Source organism: Aureobasidium subglaciale (assembly GCF_000721755.1).
Source record: "Aureobasidium subglaciale EXF-2481 unplaced genomic scaffold scaffold_8, whole genome shotgun sequence".
In the NCBI taxonomy this organism is placed as follows: Eukaryota; Fungi; Ascomycota; class Dothideomycetes; order Dothideales; family Saccotheciaceae; genus Aureobasidium; species Aureobasidium subglaciale.
The window spans coordinates 287,482-307,744 of record NW_013566987.1 but is presented as its reverse complement, the minus strand read 5'-3'; the positions used below and the strand labels follow the sequence as shown (position 1 = coordinate 307,744).

The 20,263-nt window shown below is 51.8% G+C and overlaps 9 protein-coding genes across 9 annotated transcripts; 3 read left to right on the top strand and 6 right to left on the bottom strand.

Moving 5' to 3' along the window:
* Positions 1 to 326: 326 nt before the first annotated feature.
* Positions 327 to 3,006, bottom strand: AUEXF2481DRAFT_657120 (uncharacterized protein). Its single transcript, XM_013489266.1, has 2 exons — positions 1,286 to 3,006; positions 327 to 1,226 (listed from the first exon to the last, which is right to left on the bottom strand). Exons 1-2 carry the CDS (start codon positions 2,732 to 2,734, stop codon positions 594 to 596), a joined length of 2,082 nt encoding a protein of 693 aa, XP_013344720.1. The 5' UTR covers positions 2,735 to 3,006; the 3' UTR covers positions 327 to 593.
* A 1-nt stretch (position 3,007) lies between these two features.
* On the bottom strand, positions 3,008 to 6,729 carry AUEXF2481DRAFT_657119 (uncharacterized protein). Its single transcript, XM_013489322.1, has 3 exons — positions 5,672 to 6,729; positions 5,523 to 5,620; positions 3,008 to 5,468 (listed from the first exon to the last, which is right to left on the bottom strand). Exons 1-3 carry the CDS (start codon positions 6,552 to 6,554, stop codon positions 3,216 to 3,218), a joined length of 3,234 nt encoding a protein of 1,077 aa, XP_013344776.1. The 5' UTR covers positions 6,555 to 6,729; the 3' UTR covers positions 3,008 to 3,215.
* Positions 6,730 to 6,930: 201 nt separating this feature from the next.
* On the top strand, positions 6,931 to 7,697 carry AUEXF2481DRAFT_4278 (uncharacterized protein; the record flags this gene model as incomplete). Its single annotated transcript, XM_013488953.1, has 2 exons — positions 6,931 to 6,974; positions 7,034 to 7,697. The coding sequence occupies 2 exons, from the start codon at positions 6,931 to 6,933 to the stop codon at positions 7,695 to 7,697; spliced, it is 708 nt and encodes a 235-aa protein (XP_013344407.1).
* A 16-nt stretch (positions 7,698 to 7,713) lies between these two features.
* On the bottom strand, positions 7,714 to 9,212 carry AUEXF2481DRAFT_46760 (uncharacterized protein; the record flags this gene model as incomplete). Its single annotated transcript, XM_013489174.1, has 3 exons — positions 7,714 to 8,722; positions 8,750 to 8,958; positions 9,012 to 9,212. 3 exons carry the CDS (start codon positions 9,210 to 9,212, stop codon positions 7,714 to 7,716), a joined length of 1,419 nt encoding a protein of 472 aa, XP_013344628.1.
* A 550-nt stretch (positions 9,213 to 9,762) lies between these two features.
* Positions 9,763 to 11,473, top strand: AUEXF2481DRAFT_107439 (uncharacterized protein). Its single transcript, XM_013489265.1, has 3 exons — positions 9,763 to 10,122; positions 10,174 to 10,435; positions 10,489 to 11,473. Exons 1-3 carry the CDS (start codon positions 10,110 to 10,112, stop codon positions 11,288 to 11,290), a joined length of 1,077 nt encoding a protein of 358 aa, XP_013344719.1. The 5' UTR covers positions 9,763 to 10,109; the 3' UTR covers positions 11,291 to 11,473.
* A 687-nt stretch (positions 11,474 to 12,160) lies between these two features.
* Positions 12,161 to 13,520, top strand: AUEXF2481DRAFT_657134 (uncharacterized protein). The gene is made up of 3 exons (XM_013489264.1): positions 12,161 to 12,455; positions 12,521 to 13,023; positions 13,154 to 13,520. Exons 1-3 carry the CDS (start codon positions 12,369 to 12,371, stop codon positions 13,368 to 13,370), a joined length of 807 nt encoding a protein of 268 aa, XP_013344718.1. The 5' UTR covers positions 12,161 to 12,368; the 3' UTR covers positions 13,371 to 13,520.
* Positions 13,521 to 16,102: 2,582 nt separating this feature from the next.
* AUEXF2481DRAFT_39102 (uncharacterized protein) lies at positions 16,103 to 16,732 on the bottom strand. The gene is made up of 2 exons (XM_013489104.1): positions 16,619 to 16,732; positions 16,103 to 16,359 (listed from the first exon to the last, which is right to left on the bottom strand). Exons 1-2 carry the CDS (start codon positions 16,630 to 16,632, stop codon positions 16,179 to 16,181), a joined length of 195 nt encoding a protein of 64 aa, XP_013344558.1. The 5' UTR covers positions 16,633 to 16,732; the 3' UTR covers positions 16,103 to 16,178.
* A 258-nt stretch (positions 16,733 to 16,990) lies between these two features.
* On the bottom strand, positions 16,991 to 18,480 carry AUEXF2481DRAFT_39101 (uncharacterized protein). Its single transcript, XM_013489103.1, has one exon. It carries the CDS (start codon positions 18,422 to 18,424, stop codon positions 17,447 to 17,449), a length of 978 nt encoding a protein of 325 aa, XP_013344557.1. The 5' UTR covers positions 18,425 to 18,480; the 3' UTR covers positions 16,991 to 17,446.
* A 39-nt stretch (positions 18,481 to 18,519) lies between these two features.
* AUEXF2481DRAFT_39100 (uncharacterized protein) lies at positions 18,520 to 20,221 on the bottom strand. The gene is made up of 3 exons (XM_013489102.1): positions 19,968 to 20,221; positions 18,923 to 19,917; positions 18,520 to 18,875 (listed from the first exon to the last, which is right to left on the bottom strand). Exons 1-3 carry the CDS (start codon positions 20,049 to 20,051, stop codon positions 18,608 to 18,610), a joined length of 1,347 nt encoding a protein of 448 aa, XP_013344556.1. The 5' UTR covers positions 20,052 to 20,221; the 3' UTR covers positions 18,520 to 18,607.
* Between the last annotated feature and the right edge of the window lie 42 nt (positions 20,222 to 20,263).

Here is a 20,263-nt window from a genome sequence, read left to right as displayed (position 1 = left end):
ATCAAGCAAAAGTGTTATCATGGCAGAGAAAGAGCAAGTCACATCGCAGCGGTAACTAAGAAACTCTGCAAGGCGAAGACGTGCCTGGTGTCATAGTGAGACATGAGAAATGATCAAAGCCAAATGGAAGAGAGGAAGGAAGGCAACCTCTTCCACATTCCAGACTTCTCTTTACTCGTCATATGTCATTCAATCACAAAAACAGCGCGACATCAGATGGAAGAGCATTAATCATTGATCAAGAAACTCTAGAATAGAAAAAGAGTATAATTGCAATTCTCGAAAGCGCCTTGTCGTCAATCGAGTTAACTACTGCTCTGTGACATGATAAACAGAAAAGAAGAAAAACTCCCCAATCCATGCTCGCTTCCCCCATCGGAAAAAAGACTCCTATGTTTTGCATCTCCTTTGTCCGAATCCCCTGGGATAAAATTGACGCCTGTCGAATAGAAATAGAAACCCCCCCGCAAGTATACTCCGTTGCCCAGTACCATGGGATGCAAGATACGCCAGCCACAGTCTGTGCCAATGTCATTGCGTGTTTGTGATTAAGTTGTGTCGTGAACACGGATTATCCATGAAGAGCATAGTCCTCACTGTGGAGTTCCCTCCTCGACATCATCCAGCATAGCGGCGCTCATCATGCCAGTAACATGTTGAGCTTCACCACTGCCACCGGCCCAAAGCGCACCTCCGTGGTTCTGCTGAGCCGGGCCGCTGATCATCTGATCAGCGTCGTTGTTTGGAGTTGAGTGGACATCGAGGTTGAGCATGTGGCCGTGGACAGCAGCGTCGATTATGCCAATGCCAATTCCATCGTTAGGCGTGTCGGTGCCGTCGTTGTCGTCTTCCATGTCTTCGTCTTCAATGTCTTGGTCGTTGTGGTTGTGGAAAGCCGGGTTGTGCCATGTGTGAACAAGGTTCGGGTGATGAGGAGGTGGAGGTGGTGGAATGGGGAGGTTGCGAAGAGTGGCGTTGTCACCGTCGTCATCAGAGTCGTTGACCATGCCAGTCTCGAGCCCAGTGCCACCTGCACGGTTGAGATATTCGCGAAGGCGTGAGACACCATTACCAGAGAAGACGCAGAAGACTTCACGCTGGTGGTCATTGAACTCGGCTGGAGCTTCGCGGCAAAAGACTGTAAGGTCATCGCGGAGGAAGGCTTGAACACCAGTCAAACTCAAGTGCGTCAAGCGAGGGCAGTTGTTCAAGAGAGTGTGAATGCCCTGTGAGATGTCAGTACATTAGTCCGAAATGTGGTTGCTGGAGTAGATTCTGAACATACATCGAGAGTGAGAAGGGTGCAGTAACTCAAATGGACGCGCTCTAGCGCGCTGACATTGTGTTGACGGTCGCGAGGCTTTTGCATCACACGGCCACCGTAGGTAGCAAGAGCATGGATACTTCTGTCTGTGATAGCAGCACACTTGACAAGACCAACGCGCTTAAGCTTGGGGAGATTGGCCAACTGAGTGATGCTCTGGTCGGTGAGGTTACTGCAACAAGCCAGGTCGATGTATCTAATGCGAGTGCACGACTTGGCCAGAGCGATGATGGATGCATCGGTGATGCGGGCACAATGACCCAGGTGAATGTAGTGAAGGTTTCTGCCAAGCTTGGTGATGGCCCACACGGCTCTGTCAGTTAGCTGCCTGCACTTGGCAAGAATGAGGTTGCGCAGCTTGGGGCATGTCTGGACAATCTTGTCAATGGTCTTATCAGTGAGTTCTTGACAATCCGTGAGGTCGAGGATACGCAGGGCTTCGAAGGGAGCGGCCTTGGGTGGGATGTGCAGGAAAGCTTGGTCGGTGATGAGCGGGCAACGGGCAAGGCGCAATTCACGAAGCTGACGACATTGAGTCAAGAGGGCAGTGATGGATTCGGATTCCAGTAGAGGAAGGTCGTAGAGGTCGATCTCCAACAAATGGGAGCTGTTTTGGGCGACGCTCAGCATGGACACGTCGGTCAACTGGGAGCAGCTGTTGCACTTAAGGCGCTTAAGCTGACGACAGTTTTGGGCTATCAGCATCAACGACTGGTCTGTGAGACGACGGCATCCCGTCATGTTGAGACCTTGCAGACGGACACAGTTACGAGCGACGAGCTCCAGAGTCCGGTCGGTGAGTTGATCGAGCTGACTGACGTCCAAGGCGATCAGACTGCGGTTTCCATGGATCAGACTGGTAAGACTCAAGTCGGTCAGCTTGGCGCAGTTGGTCAAAGTTAGACGTTCGATGCGTTTGCAAGCCGTCAGGCCCATCAGGGTGCCATCGCTGACCTGGGAAGCCAGCGTGGAGAGGTTCAAGCGCTTGACGAGATCCTGATAGGCGAAGAAGCGTTCGGTCTTGCGGATTGACTTGACAACGCTGTGTATGCTGGCCCAATTGTTTGTCTGTGGGCGATGCCACAGAAGGGCGACGCTGTTCCGCGCCCAGTCCTTGGACACGAGCATACATGACATGAGGTCTTTGGTCGATGCAAGGCGGCCGAAGATGGAGATGAGCAATTCGGCGGGTAGGCGATAAACAGGAGCCAGGCGGCATCGTTCTTCAAAGTTGGCGCCGTCCATCAGGTCGAGCGAGGCGGCGACGGATGACTGCGAATCGTTGGCCTGGAGCATGAACGAGTCGTTGTCATCGTCGACTTCGCGCTCTGGGGATGTCGACGAGAAGGAGGAGTTGGTAACGTTGGAAAGGCGGCGCTGTCGTCGTGGGCGATCCAGGTTGGGCGCCATTGTGAGTGTGGGATGCGTGCTTGTGTTTCGTGTGTGCGTGTCGGAGCGTGTGTATTGATGGCCCCTCTCCAGAGACGATGGACGCGCGCGTGTCTTGTGATGATGACGCTTCTGCGCCGTTCTGCTTGTTGCCGTGCCTTGCTCTAGCTGTGACTTTGATTCCGTCTCTTTCTGGAAACAATGACTAGATGGGTGAGTGTCCCGACAATGGACAACGATAGAAGAGTGAAGAGTGAAGAGTGAGGGCGTGTATACAGTCGTGTTCACGGTGCCCAAGGTGGGGGGAAGCGTTTGGGGCAGTCGTCGGACTTTCGTGGAGGATCTGCCCGCTCTTCGTGAAACACAAGCCTGGACCTTCGTCACCACCTTCAACGCTCCTGCCGAAACTGTATTTATTTCACCTCTGACGGCCAAAATTGTCTCGATCGTCTACATTCAAATGCAATGTCCAACACTTCTACTTCTTCATACACACCTATACTCAGACATCCCGGACTCGCATCTCACGTCGTCCACCATCTCTGCCTCCACCTCCACCCGTCGCAGCTATTTCCCGTTCCACCATTTCAATTCCTCCCAGACTTGGATACCGCTTGCTAAAGTCGGCTTGCCAATCATCAAAGTCTGCTTGATTAGCAAACTCCGATTCTTGTCGCAACCCTTGATCCATGCCCGTGTTGGCGCCAGCACCAACCCCTGCAACCCCTTCGCTGTCGCGTGCGATCAATGCTGCAAGACTTGGTCCACGGCCTGCTCCTGAGGCCTGACTGTACACCGGACTCGCCAATCCTGATGACGCTGCTTGCGATATGCTCGACCCACCTGTCTTGAGTGAGGCAGGTTTCATAGGCGCGTTGGGTCGAGCCGCTGCTCCTGTACGTTGCGCGGGTGCTGATACTGAGTGTTCCAGAGGATATGTGCCTGCTGGTATCGGGAAGGTTTGAGACTGCCTGACCTTGTGGTATCTCAAATTCATATCCACTTCGCCAGGCACAGGCGTGGCTGGCTTCCTCGCAATAGGCGGCGGTTGCCTCTTTGCAGTAGGCTGCACTGTTGGTGTAACTCGTCGCTCAACATCCTCCGTCTCTGTTCTTTCTGTGTAGCGTCCGTATCCCTCCGCTTGTCTCTTACGCGCAGGGGATTTCTGTCCATCGTCCAATAAGGACTGGACGCGCTGTTGGATCATGTTTGCCTTTGAGGGTACTGGAGGAGCGCCACCACGGCTGCGATATTCGGCCGCTGCTGCTGAAACTCGTTTCTCCTCTTGAGCAAGCTGTAGCCTTTCCATCTCTCTACGCATCTCTGGCGGTAGGTCTTCTGTCTCGATCAGGTCAGCCAGATCAGTGTTAGTCGTCTCCGGACGTCGAGGTGTCTCATTGGTCTCGGAGCCTGAGATGGGACTGAGTAGACTGCTCTCGTTCTGCATTGGTGGATTGGGGCTAGGAGTCCTGAATCCCGACTCAGATGCTCGTCCACTCTTCTCAGCTTTTGCAGGTCCACTTGTTTGCTCAAACCGCTTGAATGCATCACCAAACCTGCCCGAAAGCATGTTCTTGGTTCCGCTGAAGCTAAGCGAGGACAAGCTTGAGCGCTTGTTATGGGCGGCACTCTTGCCGCTGTTTCTACGACTAAGTCCATCATTGCTCTCAAGATTCCGGAGAAAGTCTGCATCACTCTCGATGTTGCCATCATCAAAGTTGAGTTCAGTGCTTCTGATAGAACGGCTGGATCTTCTGATTTCAAGCGACGGTCGCTTCCTCTCAGCTTCCTGTTCGCGAAGGTAGTCAAGGTTGGAATCCACATATGCCGCGCTGACGGGTCTTGGTCTCGAATTAGCAGATCTCGCTCTGCTTGTATTGTCCTCGTATCCAAATGAAGGCCGGTGCCCTTCTAGGGACGGTCGGGAAGAGGTTGTTTGTTTCGCGAGCGTCAGCGTAGCAGTTTGGGACTTTGATCGGTGAGAGTCTAATAGCGCTGGTCTTTGAGCGGGAGCCGCACTAGGCTGTAGTCTATCAGCCTCTCTCTGCGCCAAGGGCGAAGCGCGCGGCTGGCTCGAAGATCTCGAGTGATCCGGTACGCGCCAAATTGGTCGTTTGCTGACGTCCGGCAATTTTGGCAGAGCCTTTTGCGTAGACTGAACTTCAGATGGCGAGGTAATGATGGTATTAGAAGAATAGTTTGACTTTTGAGGAGCTGGCTGATGCAGCAATGTTTTGGGTTTTGGTGGCGCCTCAGCCTTTGATCGACTTTCGGGTCTTGCGGTAGGCTTCTGAGCGGAGACTGGCTCAACATTGGACGCAGGCATGCCTTTTGCTAATTCCGGATGAGCAAATACTTCGTCCGCCAATGCACTCGTGATCGGGTCGTTCCTTTGCGGTTTCGATGAGCTGAAGTTGAACCCTCCCGAACTGTGTGCAATCGAAAATTCATCAAGTGAAGGGAACTTGGCAGAAAGCTCGTCTACAGCACGAGATCGGATGGTGTTTGACGCAGAGTCAAGTGCAGCGAAGGGGTCAGAACTCTTAGCAGAAGCTATGTTTGTCTTAGCAGCCACAGGTTGTGGTGCTGCTGTCGGTCTGCCACGTCGCATCGGAGCAATATCAGGTATGAATTGCTTTTGCTTGATGGGCGACGCATGACTGATTCCTGCAGGAGGAGGTGAGGCCACGGGGGAGGTAAGATCAGGAAGTTTTTGGTTGCGTCCAGCCTCAGATTGGGTGCGTTGTGCATAGATCTGTATGCGGTTAGAGAAGGATCTTGAGCGTGAGACCGAGTCAATAGCACGAACGTCTTTGATGGGCACTGTAGTACTACGCATACTGCAGACCTCGCTAATGACCTGGTAGATATTGGGTCTCTGGCGAGGGTCTTCTCGTAAACAAGAGCCTGCACATCGCAATTAGTGGAGCGAGCGTAGCCTAATAGTAAGATACTAACCGATCAAAGCTTTAAGCCGCGTTGAGAAAGGAGGATAGTGCGGATATTTAAACGAAGCATTCAAGATTGCCATCTGACCAACTTCCTCGAAAGGCGTGGTATAGTAACATAGCTTGTACAACAAGACACCCAGAGCCCAGATATCACTCTTTTCGTCGATTGGCTGCCTACGCCAAACGTCAACCATTTCGGGACTTCGGTACTGCATAGTTGTATGACGCTGGACGTCTTCTTCGATGATCCTGCCCTCGTGGGCAGTGGTAGCAGCGGGCCTTGGGGGAGCTGTACTACCAAAGTCGCAAAGCTTATATATGGCGCCTTTGGTCGAATTTGTGATGAGGACGTTTTCGACCTTCAGATCCCTATGCAAGAGCGGAGGCTTGAGGTAGTGCATGGTCGCAACACCCTCGCTGACGTCTCCAAAGATGTTCAAGATCTCGGGCTCGGTCAAGCGGTGCTGCAAGCGCGTGTTCATGAAGTCAATCAGACCACCGCCCGAGCAGAACTCCATGAGCAAGAAGACCTCGTAGCCACCGCCTTTCAGTTGACTGGCATGGCTGTCGATGTATGTGACAATGTGCTTGTGGCCTTTGAGCTTCTTCATAGTCTCGACCTCTGTACGCATGTTCGCCAGAGCATCTTTGTCCGGCACGGCGACTCTTTTGAGCACGGCAATAGTGGTTTTGCTGGAGGCATCCTTGGGCGGTACGCGGACGGTGTAGACGTGGGCGAAGCCTCCTTCGGAAAAGTACTTCTCGATAACGACACGATGGGAGCCGACCTGGACCTTCGTACCCGGAGCAAAGGTACCCGGAGGAGCACTCGAACTTGACACGGCTTGAGGCAAGGTTCCCGGGGCAGTTGCAGAATATGCGGCGGCCATGACGAGGGGGCCTGGCGTGTCCGGGGAAAGGCAGCGGTCAAGTTTCAACCAAGTCGAGACTCGAGCACGGCGATATGGGCGAAGATGAAAGGAACGATCGTGTCGAAGTGTATTCACGGCATCCAGGAAACGTGCACCGAAACAGAGACAAGAGAGGTGGAGTAGACAATTGGCATTCGGTCAGGAGCTACGTGCCCGTCCAAGTCGTCGCCTACCATGATGCCAAGTCCGTGCGGCCCGTTGGCATTCCCGAGCACCGCCGCATGTGAAGCCCAACCCTATTTACAGCAGCATCAATTATTTTTCCTTTTATCTTTCTTTCCTGCCTTTGGATTGCGACTGCCCTACGGCCTCTCCATCTATCAATACAGCAATCATGCGCTCCCATCTCGACCCCAGCGAACTCGGTACCAAGCAATAGTACGCCCTCTCAAACATATCGTGTCATGCGACAAGAACACAGCTGATCAACTCTCCAGCTGGGACGAAGCCTACGCACGTGAAATCGCAAATCACGCTCAGGACGCACAAGACGAGGGCACAATCTGGTTCGACGACAGCGGTGCAGAAGAGAAGGTCATCGAACGCCTAGAGGCGCTCGAAGATGAGGGACTGCTCAGTAAGGATGACTCGCGGATCCTCGACCTGGGCACTGGTAATGGACACATGCTATTTTCCCTCTTGGACGAAGAGTGGTCTGGAGAGTTGGTCGGAGTCGATTACAGCGACACTAGTGTCAAGCTTGCGCGCCAGATTGCTGCCGGCCGTAGTGAAGAGGATGCGTCTGTCCGATTCGAAGAATGGGATCTCCTCAACGACCGACCCGGAGAATGGCTGGGCGAAGGCTTCAATGCTGTTCTGGACAAGGGCACTTTCGACGCCATCTCGCTGTCTTCCGAAACAGACGCACAAGGTCGCCGCATCTGCGAGTCATATCGAGAGCACATCACACCTCTCATAAAGCCTGGACACTTCTTCATCATCACATCATGCAATTGGACCAAAGAGGAAGTCATGAACTGGTTTGTCGCTCCTGACGGCGAGCTGCAGTTCTTCGACGAGGCCAAGTATCCGACCTTCACCTTTGGCGGTCAACAAGGCCAGAGCGTCTGTACTCTAATTTTCCAACGACGCCTTGAATGATCGACCTCGACCATCCCTATGCTCTCCAGATCGCATCAGACATCCTGGTCACCTTGACCATCTCGTCCACATCGTGCACACGCACAATATCTGCTCCACCCTGGACCGCTGCTGCTACTGTTGCAGCCGTACCCCATGTGCGCTGCTTCGCTTCTTTCACTTTAGTGATCTTTCCGATGAAGCCTTTTCTGCTACTACCCAAGAGCCAGGGGAGGCCTACCAAGCCAGGCCAACTCCTGAGCTCGTTCATGCTCCTGAGAATCTCCAGGTTTTGTTCGGTCGTTTTCGCAAACCCGATACCTGGGTCAAGCACTATACGCCAGCGACGAATGCCAGCCTCTTCTGCTGCCCGGACGCGATCTAAGAGTTCTTTGGCTATAGTTGGTATCAGACCATCTGGATAAGAGCAGTTTTCTGCGCTGGTCATGGTCGCCGGAGTGCCGCGCATATGCATCAAGCACACAGTACAGCCTAGACGACTGACTGTGGGGAGCATATTCGCGTCCAGTAGACCTCCAGATATGTCGTTGATTATGTGCGCTCCTGCCTCGATGGCCTTCTCAGCTACTTTTGCACGATAGGTGTCGATGCTGATGCAAATATTGGATCCTTCTGGTAGAGACTTGATGATCTTGATGGCAGGAAGGACGCGCTGAATTTCTTCTTCCGATGTCACATCGGGAGCGTTGGGCCGAGACGATTGTCCACCTATGTCGATGATAGTAGCACCCGCTCTTATATGCGCTGATACGGTGTTCCGGAGTGCTGTTTCGTCCGTCGGTGAGTTCTGACCGCCGTCCGAAAACGAGTCGGGCGTTGTGTTAAGGATGGACATGACATGCGTAGGTCGTGTATTTTCTAGTGCACGTATCGAGAATGTATTTTCTCCCATGCTTGTTGTGGTTGATACGGGCGTTGACAGAGAAGATGCTAGCTTGCGTAAACTCTGCGCTAGAGGTACACGTGCTTGGCCAATTGACGGTATCGTGTCCGGGATAATGCTGAGATAGAATGAGACCCAAAGTCTAATCTAATTGAACTGGTTCACTTACTCGCAAAGCGGACGAAGCACAAACTCTCTTTCCAGCATCAGAATATGCGGGATCTTCAACCGTTCGGTGTCAATCACTTCATCTTCGTAGAGCAATATATCTAGGTCAATGCTTCGGGGCCCTTTGTCGATGAGCTTCACACGCCCTAGATCGTTCTCGATATATTGGAGTCTATCCAGGAGAGCCATTGGTTCCAGTGTGGTTTCTATCTGTTCTCAGATGTCAGTGTCATGCTTTGTAACTCCAGATGGAGAACACCAACTTCACAGGCGCCATTGAGGAACCGAGCCTGGTCCTCAACATACATCGGCTCAGTCTCGTAAAGAGAACTTGTTCGCGTGACCTTGATCCCAGACTCTTGATCCAAGGCCAGACACGCTTTCTCGATCATGTCAAGTCTGTCGCCTACGTTGCTCCCAAGGGCGATATACGCTCTCCGAGTTCCTTGGCTACCAGTAGACATATCGCGACGGAAGAGCGGCATTGTTGGCTGTGTAGTCTTTCCTTGTCGTGAGATCAATCCATTTACTCGCTGTGAATTTGGACGAAGTTCTGCTTGTACGACTGTCCTGAAAAGCTGATGATATGTGCGACCAGTGACCGATCGAAAAGAAGCACGCTGATTACACGTTCGGGCGAGTCTATAAGAAGTCCTGGTTATCGGGGAGATATGTCTCATTGCGGACACTATGTGGTGCCAGCAAAGGGGCCAAGGACGGAGGTGAATTTTTTGCGGTCGCTAGTCAAACGCGGGATGAGCTGGAAGCAAGAGATCCGATAGCGGATGACTTTTAGATACTGAGATTGGTTGTCTGATGTACCACATGAACAGCCAGATTCTAGCTATATAGCTCGATACCTTGTAATGTTACACTCACAGCTTTCCAAGATGGTCCCTCGACTGAGTGCCAGATGAAGTAGGTCACATGTTTGCTGGGCATAAAATGAGGACCCTGGCCGGATGGAGAGGCAGACGGTTCCGAAAAGCTTCACCCCAGGCGGCCCCGCTTTTGGTTCGAGCGTCTCACAACACAGACCTGCAAGGTTGTCTCTCGACCTGAGGAATACCAATCTCTTCATGGTGTCACTCGAGGTCGGTGTTCAAAAACATAGTGCTAAATAAATGCAGTGTATCTTCGGACGCCTGTACTCTGGGTCTACGAGGTTGCCTTGTGATCAAAGAAACTTGTCGATTAGAAGAATATTGCCGAGTGTCAGGATGCCGAGGCATCTGGTGATCAACACTTAAGTCCTCGGTCGTGCCTGCCTTCTCCTCTCCTTCCTTCACACATTCATCTTGTGGCCATCTCGCAAACGACTCACTTCCCAAACATCAGGTATCATACAGCCGACACTCAACATGGCGTCTCCTCGTACGACTCTTTCAGGCCACACGATACCATGACAGTGCTGACATGATATAGAGCAAATTCGAACCACAACAACTGATCTGTTGAAGATCAACCACCCAGTCATGCTGGCTGGCATGAATGTCGCCGCTGGTCCGAAACTCGCCGCCGCCGTCACCAACGCTGGCGGTCTTGGTGTCATCGGCGGAGTTGGGTACACCCCTGACATGCTCCGCGAGCAGATCGCGGAATTGAAGAGCTACCTCAAGGACAAGAACGCCCCATTCGGTGTCGACCTCCTGCTGCCCCAAGTCGGTGGTAGTGCCAGAAAGACAAAGTGAGTATCATCATGCAAGAGGATTGAGATCGCGATTCTAACACAACTCGCAGCTACGACTACACCAAGGGCAAGCTGGACGAGCTCGTCGACATCATTATCGACTCCAAGGCCTCCCTCTTCGTTTCCGCCGTCGGTGTCCCCCCTAAGCACATTGTCGAGAAGCTACACAAGGCTGGCATTCTGTACATGAACATGATCGGTCACCCTAAGCATGTCAAGAAGTGCTTGGAGATCGGTGTCGACATGATCTGCGCCCAGGGCGGTGAAGGAGGTGGACACACTGGAGATGTTCCCACTACAATCCTAATCCCCACCGTCGTCAAGATGTGCGAGAACCACAAGAGTCCCCTGACTGGTAAGCCAGTACAGGTCATTGCCGCCGGAGGTCTCTTCAACGGCCAGTCATTGGCCGCGGCACTCATGCTCGGTGCTACGGCTGTTTGGATCGGTACGCGCTTTGTGCTCAGTGAGGAGGCTGGCGCTAGTAAGGCTCACCAGGAGGCCGTTCGCACATCTGGATTCGATGACAATGTCCGCACCATCATCTTCACCGGACGCCCACTCCGTGTCCGAAAGAACCCATACATCGAGAAGTGGGAGGAGGAGAGACAGGCTGAGATCAAGAAGCTTACATCCGAGGGTGTCATTCCGGTCGAGCATGACCTTGAAAGCCTGGGTGACGATCTCGACGATGATACAATGGACAACGCTCGACCATTCTTGATGGGTAAGGCTGCTGCTGTAGTCAACGAGAGAAAGTCGGCAAAAGAGATTGTTGATGAGATGGTTGGCGATGCTGTGTCATGGATTGGCAAGGGCAACAGCAGCATCGTCGGCAAGAGCAAGCTTTAAGCACCACTGTCTTCACACATAACGATTTCCATAACGCACGCATGATTGTTCTTTCTCTCTCTTCCAAGTCTCCTAGTCAGTCCCAGTGACCGTATACTCGCAAAGCATAAGATAATCTAGAATCGCGAGATTGACGAAGCCACAAGCGCGAGTGGGAAGAACGCAAGTATTTATGAGTGACTGCGAAATGCCATGACCTCCTTGTCTTTGCTGCCCTGATGCTCGCTCGATAACTCGACGGGAACCTTCGGACACGCTCCGGTGTTTGACGCTGTACCGACTAAGCGCTTAAGCGGTGCGCAGGACTGCCTGACCGACTCCCCGTCTGTCCTCCCAACTCAGGTCTAGTAAGCGGAGCATAGCTTGGTCGAGCGTGTCGGCTTGCACATCGCCACAGCAGCTGCCATAATATAAGAATGAGGGTCTGGAAGCTTGAGATGATGCCGCTTTGGTGGTGCTCTGGCGCCCGACACGAATTTGCATCGAAGCCCCATCAACTTCCAATTCTTCCTCGACATCTGAGTGTCACTGAAGTGGCTCATTGACCGTCCAGAATAAGCAGGAGTCTCCCATTCAAGCGAGACGCCTTTCTTAGACCAAGACAGACAGTCCCCACAGTGGTCCCTCGACAACAAGGTCCAGCCATCTTGCATCCAGGACATTCGGAGTCGAGTCCGAGAGAAGGCTTTGTCATTTCAATCGGATATCTTTCCTTGCCATAACAACGCTACCCCCTCGCAAGCTCCTGAACGTTGGTCTCGCACCTCAAGACTTTCTCGCCTCTAATTCTGGAAGAAGAGGGTCGAAAACTCGCAAGTTGGCGCATCAGGGTCCAAAGAAACTCACAGATCTTAAACCGACAAAACCGACGATTCACATCGTCGATCTGGGAACAGCTTGCGGCATTACGGAGAGAGTTATCTGGGAACCGCTCATTGAACACTGACAGCCCCCATGCACAACCGAGTACAAGGGTACCAACTTTACCGACCACATCTGGCCTCCACACTATCTCTGGCGTCTACGCACTTTACCGCCAGTCCTCACCCTTCAGACATTGAAGCTCCTCGCTCACAAAATGAGCACGGATGCATCTTCGTCAACCAGACCAAAACGACAGCTTGTCAAGGCCGCCTGCCAATCATGTCAGAAACGCAAAGTAAAGGTCAGTCTTTCTATGAAACAAATGGAACGAGCAAGAACAGTTGGCATTGACTGTATAGTGTGTAGTGTAGCGGCGAGCGTCCCATGTGTATGCTCTGTCAACAAAGAAGTCAGACTTGCCTTTACGACTCCGAGGCAGGCATCTCGAGAGTGGAAGCCGTACGACGTCGGAACAAGGAGCTAGGAGAACGCAACTCGGACTATGAATTGGTCTACAGTGCTTTGCAGACTACGTCAGAATCGGAGGCATTTGATCATCTCCGTCGTCTTCGAGAATGTCCAAACGTGGAAACTTACGCCCGAACGCTCCGCAAGTCACGACCAAGTACAAGGAAACGACCACCAGATAGCTTGAATGACTTCATGGATGATGGAATTTCGAACCTGTCTCCCATGTCGGCGCAGTCTCAAGATCAGCAAGACGGCGAGTCGAACATCTTCGCCGATTCTCTACCCATGACGGACTACACAAGTCCTCCTCAGCAGCCTCCTCTCATGATTGATCCTCGGCTCGGTCAGCAAACCTTGTATAGTTTTCCGGACAATAATGGTTCGACTCTACAGAGCTTGTAAGTAATCGTTTTCCATCTTGTCGGTCATCACCAACTTCCGGTGGTGGCTAGCGTATATGCAGTAGCGAGCTCGATCGCTATGAGCTCATGAACTTGTCTGCTTCTTCGAATGCTAATTGAGGTTTAGGGCAGAGATCTGGCCGTTCCAGAGCTCCTCTCATGTGCAACAAGACACTTTCCAATCGAACAACCAGGATTGGACCCAACCAGACGGTCACAGCGGGCCTTCGCAGAACCACTACCTCGACAACGTGCAGATGTCTCAGACCGATTGGACAGACGGCAATCTCGACCCTACAACTGGTCAACCTCTGAGTCGAAGGCAACCAAGGTTTGACGGTTGAAAGACCCTCTTCGAGGTACAGCAAACAAGACGGATCACGGTTCATCGTTGGCTACCTCAATGAAGGGCTCTCCTTCGGACCAGGACTTGATCAACTCGCATAAACTCGTCAAACATGTCGCCTAAGCCCACACCAGATGCTGCCGACTGGCATCAGCAGGCTGCAAATGCCACTCGTCACACACCAATATGAACTTCTGAATCTTACCACAGTATCCCGAATACACAGTCTTGGAGCCGACAAGCGCATCGGTAGAAAGAGAGAGGGATTCAAGGCACCAAGCAAGGATCGGATCAGGCATGCATACAAGCTTCATCAGTCGCGACAAACAGACTGGGATTTGCAGAAACTCTAGTCGGAATTTGTTGCCATTTGATTGCCACTGCGCTCGTGTCGGGATGCGTACAGCGTTCGTGAGGGAGACTAATAGAGTCAACTTATGCGCACAACACGCACTGTTCTGCACGGCGGATTCGTACAACCCATGCAGGCACAAACTTAGACTACTTAACTATCGTTTCCTCTAAACAGCTATTCCATACTTTGTTGCCGCTTCCGAAGCTACCAGGACTGGTGTCATATCAAGTCGGATTAAGCACTTACTGTCGACCAGCACGGGCGGCAGACGTCGTCACGGCTAACCTGAACATGTGGCGCATTGACTCGGAGTGAGCCACCGGAGCCAATAGGAAGTATTACCGTTCGGTAATCGGGAGATCTAGCTTGAATTTGCCAGATGACCAGCATAAAAGTCGATTGTCCATCTCTTCGCCCCTCATACAAGCCCGTTTACTTGACGCGAAGCTACTCGAGTAGCCTCCTCATCAGATGCCTCGTGCATCACATTTGCCTTCCCCCTTAAGGCTCTGCCGCTCGGGTTTTGTGAGATGCAAACGCCTCGTAGTCCGAATCTCATATTCCCGTGCATCTCAGATTTGCATCGGGCGGATCGACGAGGCTGGTTACGCGAGAAGGGGCTGGAACTTGGGATCGATGATAGAAGGATTCGGTGGAAGGACAATTTGAATACCGCCTTCCACCCACTCGAATGAGCGCTGTTCCGAGTGCACAACAACCAAGACTCGTAATGAATGCCGCTCGGGCTTTGGTGGACATTACCGTCGGTATCGATTCCATCCAGCACATGGTCTCGACCATCTTCATACGAATAACGTTGTATATCATTCGTTGACAATCGTCTACCATCAATCAGTCCCACTTCTCTAAATGCCATGTCAACCTTGTGGACACAGAATCTGGCTTTCTCATGTTCTCTCATACCGACTTCGCCAAGTCGGAAGTGCAGCATGCAGCATCACAGTTTCTACCAACAATTCACAAGCTCCCGGCGCACTTCACAGTGCAACCCACGACTGGGGCTGTCAACTGTTCATCTCAAAGCAACCGTTGCACAGTAAGAGTATCCACTCTTCCCAATTATAAAGCAGGCGCATCTCGCGCGTCTCGCTCAAGTCCGGTCCTGATCATCATCATCCAAAAATTGCCTAACCAAACTCGCCCCCGTCACGATCTGCAGGAAATTTACATCGTCATAATATCGTGAACGACGGGTGCATGCCAAGCTTTTATTCATGTGATGCGCTCCCCCACACGGTGAAGGATCCCCCTTCGATGTTGCCGATTGGAAAATACGATGCTTATGATAAAGTCCGATGCACGACGAATTGTTGAACAAAACCCATCTTTACCACCATCGTGACCACTGACCACTGGTCATTCATGGGCTGTGCCAACCAGAAGCCCGTCGCTGGGCTTTTTTACTTTCCTTTTCAGCTTTGCCCATGCCTCGGCAGATGTTGACTCAACTCAAGCACGTTTTTCGCATGCGGCTTACAGGAAGGTGGATGAGGAGGAGGATCTGGGATCTGGGATCTGTATCTTCGATGGATTTTGCCTGAATGTTCTTTCCTTGGTGTCGTTCCGAGGTGCTTGTGTCAGGGGTTTGTAGGTCGTCTTGATTAATGAAGGAGGATGTTGTGATTCAGCTCACCGCTGCAGACTGCGCGACCAGACAACCTGGACACTGCAATGATGGTGCGGATCTCTGGCAGTCGTGTTATATCCATAGTCCCTTTGCGAGTCAACGAGTCACTGGCATGACGGAACAAGCGACCTCTTACTTACTCGGAATTGAGCAGTTGTTTGGTCGTGGAATAATTCCGCTCCAAACACCAGACCTCAGCTCATTGCTCTACAAAAATCCAAGCGAGCAAGCGAATATTGACGATCAGGTTGAGTCCGCGTGTGATGGATGTCTCAGAGTAACCTCGCTCGAGTTCCCGGTCTTCTCCGGTGCTTCAACACACGTAGGTAAACAGCGCGTTCGAGGTTCGGTGAAAGTCTTCGAGCGAGATAGACAACATGTGGGCATCTTGAGTTTGCATACGTGGATCGGGATGTAGGAGGCATGATACATGGCATCTGATATCTGTGTATTGGAACTATTTGACGCACGTCGTTTTCGAATGTCAGATGTGTTGTGTGGTATAGCACCTCTTATATTGCGTTCAATGTGTCGAATCTTTTGATACCCTAAACTCATAAATATATCACAGCAGCCATTCCCTTATGACAAGAAGTCGAACAATCTACACTGATAGAGCACAATCCTCCAAGCTCGTGGAAAAAGACATGGTACACAGCAATATGTACACTCATCTTCTTCCTTTAATATCGTAGTCAGGGTCATACCCCCAGCACTCCAACCACGCAAAAAAAAAAGATGATCCTCCTTCCTAATCTCGACACCCCTATAATACACCACTCAATCCCCGTAGTAGGCTGTGTTCACTCCTCCACCACCCTAATCTTCGGCATAGCTTCCCTTAGTTTCCGCTTATCTTCCTCCGTAGGCGTGTAGCCTAGTTTCTCCTCGGCGGTATCTGAGAGGAAGAGACCGATACAGGCATATGCCATTGCACCTCCTCCGACCATGAGACGGGTCTTGGGGGAGAGGGATTGGTAGTAGCTAGGCTGATTGTTAGGATAATGTTATAGTTGAGTGTGAAGGGGTCGGGACTGTGGAAAGGGTTACGGAGTCGGAAGAAAAGAAAAAGTGCAGGAGATGAGGACGTATATCGAGCTATGGAGCAGATGAATGTTTTTGAGATATCAAATGTGTGCCTCCAGCAAAGTGTTGCTTCGAAATGTTTTTGTAATGGTAGGGAGTATCGTTTTCTTTTTTCTGTTCGCGGCATGGAAGAGTTATGGGAGAGCATCAGACTTACCGCCAAAGCGACATGATGAACGTCGAAAGTTGTGCTTGCGTATGTCTTCAACTAGGATTTGATATTATAGCTCACTATGATGGTGCAGCATGACTTTGTGGTGTTGGTTTTGGAGCAATAAAGCGCGAGCTTGAAAGAGGAATATGATATGTTCCCTCCGCCCAAAACGGACAATCATGACCTCTCGATTCATTTTCATCAAAATGACTGGCACTTTATGGCCTTCACGCCATCGCAACAGACTATATCCCAACCTGGTCTACGAGTAACATGAGTATCAAAAATCTCCCAAGTAAGTCTGCAAGAATGGATTCGTGATTGTAGCGACTATAGCTCATCTATTTCGTCATTCAGAAGCCAGATAATGCAGCAGGACAAATTGCAACGCCCGTGAATAAATGTCCAGGCAGCGAGGATAACAAGCGTGGCGCGAGCAAAAAGCATATGGCTCGCACAGAAGATCAAACAACAAGAAAGAGAAAAAAGTGACCAGCAAATCGGATATCAAAAAGTCGGATCCATCCATAAACTCAGAACAGAGCCTCATAATTACGCCATTGTATCCCAGATACATTTTTTGTTCCGTTTCTCTTTCACCGTTTTCAATTGCGTGAAGACCGTCGTGGAGGCATATAACGCCAAGTAGCCTGCAGTAAGGAGGCGCATGACCTGACGCCAGAAAAGCAGGATGTCCAAAGCAAGCGTCGCCCAGGGCCGCTGATAGCGAGGCAACGGAGGGACCAGTCTACAGGGTTGAGTGAAGCAACACATGTGTAGAAGTATTCGCGTATCGACTCTCGTGAGCATCAAAGGTTCTCCAGAGCACTCTCAAGTCTGTGGTAGCATGTGATGTCTCCTGGACCTGTCCAGTGGACTTTCAGCAACAGGGTGTTCATCATGTTCATCGGCCAGCTCGGTGGCTTCAGAATCCAGGCTGTCTCTGTCGGCGGCCGCAGCTGCAGCCATACGTGCTTGAGCTTCTCTTGCAATACGTGGTAGGGGGTCGTGTGCTAAGGGCGGTGAGCTCGACGGAGCGCTGTATGGCATGAAGCGGTTTGAGAACATGTTCGGCGTGGAAAGGAGAGCCTGCTGAGCTTGACCTTGGGATTCAGCGACGTAGTGGGGCTTGTCGTTGTAAGGCCGAAGCGGTGGAGGAGCCATTGGTAGAGCATCGGGAGAGGGAGGGGCTTGCGGTTGAGCTTGTTGCTGTTGCCGTGAAGGCTGCTTTCCCATGATCTGCAAGCGCGAGAAAGGCACGTTGATCTGGTTGGTGCGAACCTTGTAGATGGCGATCCGGAGACGTAACCGTAGAGTCTGGGCGGCGGTGCGGATGGACATTGATCGTGACGAGGAGCCGGCCGGTTGTGCAAGCTGCTGTTGCGACGAAGGATCGTAGTTGATCAGGGAGGAAAAGGAGCCGCGGGTAGCGTTTGAGTTCTGGGATGAGCGACCGCTGTCACCGTCTTCTTGAGAGTCGTGTTCGGTGGGAGAGTGGCCTTTCTGATGGTCTTGGTTTGGTTGCGGCGTGATGCGGCGCGTCAAGGCATTGTTGTGTGAGAGACGGCGACGCTTGATGTAGCTGAAGCCTTTTCCGTCGTCGAAGATGTTCGCCTGTCGCTTCAGTGGACTGCCACCGCGAGCAGCCTGTTGTTTCAGTTGCTTGTCGAGTTTGGTATTTGGCGTCAAGTCGCCCAGCACTGCTCGATTGCTGTTGTCTGGTCGTGCCCGAGCCATTGCTTTTCCCGGCGGGCCCATGTTCTCACCCTGCGTCTGGAACAACGGACGCGATGATGGAGCTGTCGACATGATTGATGGTCGTCTGGTCTTGTTCTGAGTAGAGAGCGCGTCACAAGGAAGCAAGATTCGCGGCATGGCTAGAGTACCATCATCCCTCTCATGGGGAAGCGGACCGGCGTTTTTGTGCAAAATGACGTGCATAAAGTCTATCAGGAAAGAATAAATCCGCTTCAACTATCTCGCTTTACCTACCTATTCGCTCCTTCCTCTTCTGTCACCTTCTGATTCGAGAGTAATTCTCTTGCGCAAGAATCCTACAGCGGGTGGCTGGATGATCTCGTTGAACAACATAGTGCCATATACCAGCAGTCCAAAGCCAACCACTTGAAGCCATTTGAATGTCTCCCATCCTAATCCCAAGCTGACGACCCAAATGAATAGCGTGCGGCAAGTGTCGATTGTACTGCGTGCCGTGGCTGATACTGTGCGCGTGACTGAGAGCCCGAAGAAGTTGAATCCACTAAACCATGTTAGCCTAGCTCAACCATCGCATCGGCTTCAACTCACCCAATAGAGACCATGGTCAACAGACTGCTGGTCATGATAGCACGGTGCTGTAAAACCTGACTCAGTCCCTCCTTTGCATCAAAGTATCCTCCTCTGCCAGCTTCGGTGCGACCGACAGCAAAATGTAATATCACCATGCCGATGGCGGTGACCGAGAAGCCAAATACGCCCTCCCATCCAACTGTGGCCAGAGGATCAAGCTCGTACTTGGCCATGATGCTCTCTTCGAGAACGAACTGCGATGCCGTGAAAATCTGCGCTCCAGCAATCAAGAGTATTCCAACGATAGTCTGCGCTGCCGAGTGTTCCTGGGCAGTAGCTTTGACGCCTCTTGCAACTTCCCTAATCATGTGGATGGTGCTATGAGCCATTTGGTGTCGAACTTCGTCCATGCCAGGTGGGTTTGATCCGGGGGAAGTCCCAGGCACAGTAGCCTTCTTGTTCTCCAGAGCCCCTGCCAGGCCCACTACTGCTACACCTGCGACGACAATAAACAAGCTGCTCCACTTGAATGCATCTAGGTGTCTTTTGAGAAAGATTACACTGAAGAGTCCGACGAATAGAACCAGAGCGCCTCTGGTCATCTGGTATATACTGGCTGCAACGAATAGCAGGCCTACGTTCATCAAAGTGGTTCCGGCGATGTCACAGCAAGCAGGCAGTGCAAGCAGAAGGATCTTCCATCCCTTGAGAGGCAGTCTCTCTCCAGCACCCTCCACATCGGCGAATGGTTTGGCAGGGATATTTGTGGCATCGGCAGGGGCCTCGACATCTTCTTGCAAGAGAGGCTCGCGACCGTCCTCGGTACTGAGGGGCCGGTAGGTCGTTGTGCTCGAGGACTTTTTGACAAAGCGGGAGAAGACATACGAGGCGAAGACAACAAGCCAACATCCGGACTCGCCTACAAACATCTGCAGGGTTTGAATGACTGGTTGCTCAAAGTTCCTGCGTTTGGCCGGGTTGGGGTCGTCACAGTTGGCGACACATTGCATGTCCTGTTGTCGGGTCAGAGACGGCAGTCAGGGATTTGAGACATGGATCAGACCTGGTACTTTGTAAAGAGAGTGTTGCACATGCCCGTCAACAGCATCATGGCTACCAAGACGGGAATCATTGCTTTGGTCGCCATGTTGGCGGTGATGTCAGAGCGCGTGTGCTCTCGTGTATGTCCTGCAGGTAAACAGGCTGACAGATAAGCAGTGATGAACACTCAGAGTAGGTATATACGGTTAGCAACAAGAACAAAGCAGAGATATGAATGAAGACCGGGGAGGTGTATGGAGAGGAGGCAGAGTCCAGCCGTTGCGGAGTTAATGGTCATGCGGCCTTTGCGCTTTGATA